At 68.7% G+C, this 8,527-nt stretch overlaps 1 protein-coding gene across 1 annotated transcript in view; it reads left to right on the forward strand.

The window, feature by feature from the left end:
• The first annotated feature begins 3,995 nt into the window (after nucleotides 1–3,995).
• The window catches only part of SV2A (synaptic vesicle glycoprotein 2A), a 5,256-nt gene continuing 724 nt past the window's right edge, over nucleotides 3,996–8,527 (forward strand). The window contains exons 1-7 of the mRNA XM_086478231.1: nucleotides 3,996–4,575; nucleotides 6,438–6,618; nucleotides 6,816–6,967; nucleotides 7,060–7,193; nucleotides 7,867–7,956; nucleotides 8,260–8,370; nucleotides 8,478–8,522. Coding sequence (XP_086334357.1) covers nucleotides 3,996–4,575; nucleotides 6,438–6,618; nucleotides 6,816–6,967; nucleotides 7,060–7,193; nucleotides 7,867–7,956; nucleotides 8,260–8,370; nucleotides 8,478–8,522 — 1,293 coding nt within the window. The remainder of the gene's footprint in view (nucleotides 4,576–6,437; nucleotides 6,619–6,815; nucleotides 6,968–7,059; nucleotides 7,194–7,866; nucleotides 7,957–8,259; nucleotides 8,371–8,477; nucleotides 8,523–8,527) is intronic.

Raw genomic sequence — 8,527 nt, forward strand, 5'->3', positions numbered from 1 at the left:
GGCTGCGGTGGGCGGCAGGAGGAGAGGCTGCCATAGCGGGGCTGAGCGCCGCCAAACCCTCCCGGCTTCGCTGCGGAAGGGAACCCAGGGGGGGTGTGTGGGGGGGGGTCGACCGCTTGTGTGTGTGTGTCCCCCCCAAACACCCACCTCCCCATTAGCCACGGTCACCTCCGCAGCCACCAGCGCGGGAACCCCGCGCTCCCGAGGGAGCTCCCCGCCAGCGTGGGCAGCCCGGGGGAGGCATCGCCCTCCCTTCGGCTTCGCTGACGAGCACAAACGAGGGGCGACCCCCTCATCCTCCTGCCAGTCGTGTCTGGGTGTGCGTGTGCGTGTGTGTGTGTCCCCCCCCCCCCGCCCACCCAGCGCCTCTGTCGCACAGCCCTCCCCGCCGCCTCCCTGCCCTGGGTTGTTGCAATGGACTCTCCAATGCTCAGCGTGTGTGTGTCGGAGGCTGCGGCGTTAACGCCTGGTCTGGTACCCGGTGAGCTATTTCCTCGCCGTATCCCCGCCGGAGCATCCATCCATCCATCCATCCGTCCATCATCCATCCACCTTCCTTCCTCGCAGCGCAGGAGGCGGACGCCGAGCGGAGGGGCTGGAACGGAGCGAGGGCTGAAGCAGGTAAGGGAAGAAATGCCTTTGGCGAGGCAGATCCCCCCCCCCTTCCTCCTCTCCCGCTGCCTTTCATGAGCATCCTCGGAGCCGCCGTCGGGTGGATGAGGGGTTCGGCTTCTCCTTTTTCCACTTGCTGTGGCCATTTTGTCCTGGAAAACCTTGCCTCTAAGCCTTGCTCTGCCTTTTTTTTTTTTTTCCCGTGCGTGTTTAACAGCCTCTCGCCGTCCCTCCCCGCGCCGTCGTACGGCCGGGGAGTCTCTGCCGATGGGGATCGGGGTTTCGTCGCAGGGATGGGGTTTTATCGTGGCGGTACCGGCAGGTTTTGGGGAGGGGGAGCGGCGCAGCTCTCCGGGGTGGGCAAGGAGCAGGGGTGGGGGGGTGTTGGAAGATGACCTTGGACACAGGCGATTAAAACTCTTCTCCCTTGTCGCCATGTTCTTGCCATCACGCGAAAAGGCTGGGGGCTGCGGGGTGGGGGGGGGAACGCGGACCCAGCTGAGCCCTAACATGGGACCTCCTGGGGGGGGAGGGAGGGGGGTTTCGGGGTGCGCAGGGCTGCATCGATCGCTGGCTCCGGTCGGACGCGTGGCGGGGTGGGGGGGGGGGGGTGGTCCGGAGTGTGATAACCTTGGCCAGGGCTGGCGGTGACGGCTCGGGGCTGACGCCAGGACGGGGCCGGCAGGGCCAGCGGCGTGATTTTGGCAACCAGAATAGCGTTTTTGGGCCACCCCCCCCCCCCCCCCCCAAGCTCTCGCATGTAGGGTGGCTGCGGTCCGTTTGGTTTCTGGCTTCCTTGTGACATCAAACCCTGATCCCAAAAGCGCCTGACGTGCGGCGGGGGGCTCGGCCGCTCGAGGCCCTCCGGCTCGTGCAGAGCAGCCTCTCCGTCACGAAGCCGAGCTGTGACCTTGCTCCCCGGCCCGTCCTCTTCCTCACACGGTATTTGGCCTCTCTCTCTGCTCCCTTCTTCTTTTTTTGCCGGTTCCCGCCGTGTCACGGGCCGTAGAACGACGTCCCGCGGCGCGGCCGCATCGGGGGGGGGGGGGGGGTGGGCACCGCAGGGAGCCACCAGCCCGGCCGGAGCGAAATGACCTTGGCCATGAATCGGCTCCTTCCCAGGGCCCTCGGGGTGCCCACGGGTTTAACCCAAGGAGGGGGAACTGGGGCTCCCCAGGATGGCCACGGCGTTGGGGTCGCTCCCAGCCAGCCGCGGAGGCGAGGGCAGTGGGTGAAATTGGTGATTTTTACCGTATTTGAAAGCACCTTCCTGGCTTCGTTCAGAAACTGGGGGGGCCGTGCCGTGCCGTGCCGTGCCGTGCCGCAGCACCGTCCCCGTGTCCCTGCCGGCTGCGCAGAGCCGGGGTGGGCTCAGACCCCGGGGTGGGGGGGAGCGCTGCCGACAGCCCTGCTATTTTGGAAGGGCTAATTTTAGCTTCCCCGCCGTGCCCTGTCCCCTCGCTCGGGGAGGGGGACACGGTGCCGGCTGCGTCCCTCTTCCCCGCGGCTCAACTCCTGCCTCGCCGCTGCCGGAGATAAAAATAGCCTTTTTTGGGGGGGGGGGGGGGGGAGAGTCACGCTGGCCCCCCCCCATGGCTGTGCCCACTGCCCGGGCTGGGGGGGCTGCGGGTCCATCCCTGTCACGAGCTTGCGCTGGGCTCTGCAAGGCTGGGGGGGGGGGGGGGGGGGCGATGCGCTGCCTGCCCTTGGCCTTCACAGCCGGGGGATGGTCCGGAGGGGGGACACTCGGGATGCGTGGGGACAAGGAGATGCCACCCGCAGATGAGAGCCCCTGGGATGTAGCTGGATGCCCCTCTCCTGGCCAAAGCCAGACCCCAGGGGTGCTCGGGGTGCCTCCCCCCAGCACCCACCGGCTCTGCCCCGGGCGGCTGTTCAGCCTCTGCCGACGCCAGCGCCTCTCGCCAAAACACAACCCGCAAGCCAAATCCCTTCTGGAAACCTCCCCGGGGAGCGCAGCCCGGCACACGTGGGCCCCGGCGCCCGCTCTGCCACCGCGGCCGGGCTTTGGCACCCGCACCGGAGCCGGGGACGTGGCTGGGTCACCGTCGGCCAGCCCGGGACCCCTCTGAGGGACCCCCCCCCCGTCCCAAACCTACCTCCTCGAGCCCCCTGACCCGAGGCACTGACACGCAGCGCTGGGGCTGCCCTGGAAGGCTTTGGGGACCCCTGTGACCTTGGGGGGGGGGGTGGTCCCCTCGTCGTCCCTCCAGCTCTGCTCTGCCCCACAGCTCCTGAGGAAATGGGGGGCTTATGTCCATCCAAGCCTGCTGCTGGCCTGGTTTTTGGTGGTGGCTTGCAGTCGTGGGTGGATGGACTGGGGAGCAGCGATGTCCCCGTTGTCCCCCCCAGCTCCCTCGTCACCGGTCCCTCGTGGGGACGGACGCGGAAAAGCTGGATCCAGGCTGCAGCCCAGCCCGGGGTCCCCTCCCCCCAGCGACGGGACCCTCCTGCTCCCTGCTGGGATCCCCGCCGTGGGTCCAAGCTGGGGGGGGGGCTGGCACTGCAGCCCTGCAGGGCTCCGGGCTTGGACCGTCCCCAAGGGACAACCGGGGTCCCTGGGTGGGCGGAGGGGGCGGGTGGCTTTGCGATGGCAGGGGAGACGTGGGCCATCCCCCTCCGCGTGGCTCCGTCCTCCCTCTCGCTGTCTCGACCCCCCCCCCCCCCGGGGGTCCGCGCTCCCTTCTCCCGTGGATTGATTTATTCCGGGATGCCGGTGGGTTTCGGTTCCGATGGGGGAAAGAGGCGGCAGGAGGCAAACGAGCGCCGCAGCCTGTGCTCGGGCCACGTTCCTGGGCACTGGAGAATCCACCGTGGATCCCACCCGGGGGTCAATGGGTGTCTCAGTCCCACGGAGACGTGGGCACCCGTGAGAGCTTTGATCCTCCAAGCCAGGGGAGACGGCACCTGAGCATGGGGCAGGGGCTGGCACGGACCCGGTGTCCCCCAGAGCTGTCCCCATCCCGGCCACCATGGCAAGTGCCTGGCTCCGAGCTGGGCTCGCTGCACCCGGGAGCCCCCCGCCACCTCGCCATGGGGTGCCCCAAATCCTCGAGATGGGGAAAAGTGCCATGGGTGCTGGTGGTGGTGGGGGGAGCCCACCAGGGTGAGGGGGCGGGATATGGGGCCGTTCCCACCCTAAAACGGTCCCTGCTTGTGTCTGGGCTCCTCAGGTCTGGGCCGGCGTCCGGGGTCCTCCCCCTCCCAGCCGGTGCCACACGGATGGGTAGCGCCGTCGCCCGTCTCCCCGCATCCCACCGCGGCCCCCGGGCTTGAGGGCGCAGCCCCTTGACGCAGAGACACCCCCACCCCCACCACCGCCACCCCCCCCCCTCCCCGGCGTCCCGGCCGATCCCACCGGCACCATGGATGAGAGCTTCCGAGACCGGACGGCGTTCATCCGGGGCGCCAAGGACATCGCCAAGGAGGTGAAGAAACACGCGGCCAAGAAGGTGAGCAAGGGCATGGACCGCGTGCAGGACGAGTACACCAAGCGCTCCTACTCCCGCTTCGAGGAAGAGGAGGACGACGAAGACTACGCGCCCCAGGACGGCTACTACCGGGGAGGCGAGGGGGCCAACGAAGAGGAGGGGGCTTCCAGCGATGCCACCGAGGGCCACGACGAGGAGGACGAGATCTACGAGGGCGAGTACCAGGGCATCCCCCGGCAAGACTCGCTGAAAACCGGGGAGCGCCTGGGGGCCGAGGCGGCCGTCGGCGCCTTCGATGACAGCGAGGGGCAGCGGCGGAAGGACAAGGAGGAGCTGGCGCAGCAGTACGAGCTCATCCTGCAGGAGTGCGGCCACGGCCGCTTCCAGTGGACCCTCTACTTCGTCCTGGGACTGGCCCTCATGGCCGACGGCGTGGAGGTCTTCGTGGTGGGCTTCGTCCTGCCCAGCGCCGAGAAGGACATGTGCCTCTCCGACTCCAACAAGGGCATGCTGGGTGAGGAGGGGATGGGGGGGGGGGGGGGGGCGTGGCGGGGGGCACTGGGAGATGGGGGATGGGGAGGGGTATGGGGAGGGGGACACGGAGAGACGAGGGAAGTGGGGGCACCCGAGCAGGTGGGGAGGTGAAGGGACGCAGAGGGTACGGGGGACATGAGCAGACAGAGGATACGGGGTGACACGAGCAGAGTGGGGGGGATGCAGAGGGACACAGGAGGGACTGGGGGACACGGGGAGAGACGAGGAGATGGGGACATGGAAGGACGTACGGGACTTGGGGGGGATGTGGTGGTTTTGGGGATGTGGCAGGACGTGAGCAGATGGGGATACGGAAGGACGTAGAGGGACACTGGTACGAGGAATGTGAGTGGGCAGGGGATATGGGGGGACACGTGGGATATGGGGGGACAGGAGGCATAGGGGGACGTGGGGAGATGTGGGGAGAGACAAGCAGATGGGGACGTGGAAAGACTTAGGGGAGATGGGGGGACATGGGCAGGTGGGGACGTGGAGGGACAGGGGTACGGAGGACCTGAGCAGACGGGGGATATGGGGGGACAGGAGCAGATGGCAGATATGGGGGGACACAGGAGTGACAGAGGGACCTGGGGAGATGTGGGGAGACACAAGCAGGTGTGGATGTGGGGGAACATGAGCAGAGAGAGGGGTGTAGGGGGACACGGGGGGTCCTGGGAGCTGCAGGGGTGTGGAAGGACATGGGGGGGACAGGAGGCACAGGGGGGACAGGGGGACATGCGAAAGTGGGGGGGAGATGGCTGGTCAGAGGGAGAGGTGGGTGTGGGGGGACACAGGCACCGTGGGGGATGTCGCTGTGGAGGGACACAAGGAGATATGGGGGTGCAGGGGGACACGGGGGATGTGGGGGGACGTGGGATGGGGGGGGGGACACCACGAGGTGTGGGAGGGCCACAAGAAGATACGGGGGGGGGGGGAGGGGGCCGTGGGGATCTGGGGTTTGGGGGGGAGCCTGAAGATGCAGAGTGAGATGTTAGGGGGCCAGGAGGAGATGTGGGGACAAGGAGGGACATGAGGGGGGGGGGGTGAGTGATGGGACACCCCCCCCTTCGCCCCCCCAGGGCATCAGGCTCTCACCATCCTCCTCCTCCTCCTGAGCAATGGGGAGGGGGGGCCCGGGGGGGGGGTGAACGCCGCTGCGCAGTCGGGCTGTGACTCACGGTCCCCCCGGCCCCGCAGCCCCCCCCGGCCCCGCAGCCCCCCCGGCCCCGCAGCCCCCCCAGCTTATCTCCCCGCTGCAGCCAGAGCCCCCCCCCTCCCTCCTGCCCGGCGCTGATAAGGGGCTGCTGAGCGCGGGTCTGGGGGGGCTGCGGGCGGCTGCGTTGGCCGCACTGCGGCGCATCCCCCCCCCCCGCCCCCCCCCCTTCTCTGGGGTGGCCGCTGCAGCCCAGCACCCCCCCCCCCCACACCCCCGCCAAATCCCAGTGTTCCCAGTCTCCCCCTTCCCTGAGACCTGGCAAACTCAGGGCAGGAGTAGGGGCCGGATGAGGAGGGTATGGGGGGGCTGTGGGGACTGGGGGGGCATCTCTGCCCACCCCGCATCCCACGGTCCCTGCGCGGAGCAGGGGGGGACAGCCCAGCCGTCCGCCCTCCACCCCCTCGCTCATACCTGGGGGTCGATGTGTGTGTGTGTGTGTGTGTGTCCCCCTCCCCACGAGGGGACCCAGGCGTTGGTGGCCAGGGGTCACCACCACCCCCATGGCCCCCCAGCCCCAGCCCCATCCCCCACCACCAAGTCACTCGGGGTGCAGGTCCCTGGGTCCCCCAGGACTGATGGCACCGTGTGTGTGTCCCCCCCCCTTCCTCCGTGTCCCCCCACCCCAGGGCTCATCGTGTACCTGGGCATGATGGTGGGCGCCTTCCTGTGGGGCGGGCTGGCCGACCGCCTGGGCCGAAGGCAGTGCCTCCTCATCTCCCTCTCCGTCAACAGCGTCTTCGCCTTCTTCTCCTCCTTCGTCCAAGGCTACGGCACCTTCCTCTTCTGCCGCCTCCTCTCGGGCGTGGGGTAAGGGGGGGGGGGGGCCACGGCACCGCGTAGGGGGTCCCAGGCATCCGAGCCCCCCCGCCCCCATCCTTAGGGGGCTGAGCTCCCTCTCGCCGTGCCGAACCCCCTCCCCAAAAGTTTGCCGCGGCGGTGGGGCTGGTGGGGGCAGGCGGTGACGCCGTTCTGCCCTCCGTGTGTGTGTGTGTGTGTCCCCCCAGCATCGGCGGCTCCATCCCCATCGTCTTCTCCTACTTCTCGGAGTTCCTGGCGCAGGAGAAGCGCGGGGAGCACCTGAGCTGGCTCTGCATGTTCTGGATGATCGGGGGCATCTACGCCTCCGCCATGGCTTGGGCCATCATCCCCCACTACGGTAAGAGCCCCCCCCCCCCCCCGGCCCCGGAGCGGTGCGGTGAGTTTGGGGGGGTCTCGGCACCGCCACCACCTCCTCTTCCATCGCCGTAGGCTGGAGCTTCCAGATGGGCTCGGCGTACCAGTTCCACAGCTGGAGGGTCTTCGTCCTGGTCTGCGCCTTCCCCTCGGTCTTCGCCATCGGGGCGCTCACCACCATGCCCGAGAGCCCCCGCTTCTTCCTGGAGGTGAGCGGACCCCCGGGGGGAGGAGACAGGGCCGTATCCTGGGGGGGGGGGGGGGTGGGGGTGCAAGCAGGGACACCCCCGAGTAGGTGGTGGGATGGTGGGGAGCTGGGCAGGGACCCTGAGTGGGTGATGGAGATGGGGGGACCTGGGCAGGGACCCTCAAGTGGGTGGTGGGACCCATGCAGGGACCCCCAAGTGGGTGGAGGGACCTGGGTAGGGACCCTGAGTGGGTGATGGAGATGAGGGGACCCACGCAGGGACCCCCAAGTGGGTGGAGGGACCTGGGTAGGGACCCTGAGTGGGTGATGGAGATGAGGGGACCCACGCAGGGACCCCCAAGTGGGTGGAGGGACATGGGTCATGACCATGAGTGGGTGATAGGACCCACTCAGGGACCCCCCAAGTGGGTGGTGGGACCTGGGTAGGGACCCTGAGTGGGTGATGGAGATGGGGGGACCTGGGCAGGGACCACTACGTGGGTGATGGAACCCACGCAGGGACCCCCAAGTGGGTGGTGGGACCCACGCAGGGACCCTCAAGTGGGTGATGGAGATGGGGGGGGACCCACGCAGGGACCCTCAAGTGGGTGGTGGGACCTGGGCAGGGACCCCCAAGTGGGTGGAGGGACGGGGGCAGGCTGGGTCCCGGGGTGAGCCCGGGCTCTGCCGCGCAGAACGGCAAGCACGACGAGGCCTGGATGGTGCTGAAGCAGGTCCACGACACCAACATGCGAGCCAAGGGCCACCCCGAGAGGGTCTTCTCGGTAAGGTGTCCCCCCCACCCCAGGGCTGAGCCTCTGGGCACCCAGCACCCCGGGGTGGGGGGGGGGGGGGGAGGGCTCCTGGCGGAGCAAGGGGCTGCAAATTCCGGGAAAAGCCTGGCCCGGAGGGGATCAGCCCTGCTTCAGCAGATGGGGAAACTGAGGCACGAGGTGGGGAAACTGAGGCACGAGGTGCGGGACGGGTCTCACCTGGGAGCCTTGGCTGAGGCTGGTGCTTCCCAGTGTCCCCAAAGGGTTTCACCGTGTGTGTGTGTGTGTGTCCCTCCCCCCGCTGCCACCCCCCAGGTCACCCACATCAAGACGATCAAGCGGGAGGACGAGCTCATCGAGATCCAGTCGGACACGGGCACGTGGTACCGGCGCTGGCTCGTCCGCTTCCTCAACCTCTCGCAGCAGGTGAGGATCGGCCGGATCCTGCCCCGGGGTGGACCCGCTCCCCCTCCACATCCCCTCGTCACCCCTCCTGTCGTGTGTGTCCCCCCTCCCCCCCCCCCCCCCGGTAGGTCTGGAGCAACTTCCAGCAGTGCTTCGCGCCCGAGTACCGCCGCGTCAC

This window comes from Leptosomus discolor, chromosome 26, assembly GCF_034619465.1.
Source record: "Leptosomus discolor isolate bLepDis1 chromosome 26, bLepDis1.hap2, whole genome shotgun sequence".
NCBI classification, from domain to species: domain Eukaryota; kingdom Metazoa; phylum Chordata; class Aves; order Leptosomiformes; family Leptosomidae; genus Leptosomus; species Leptosomus discolor.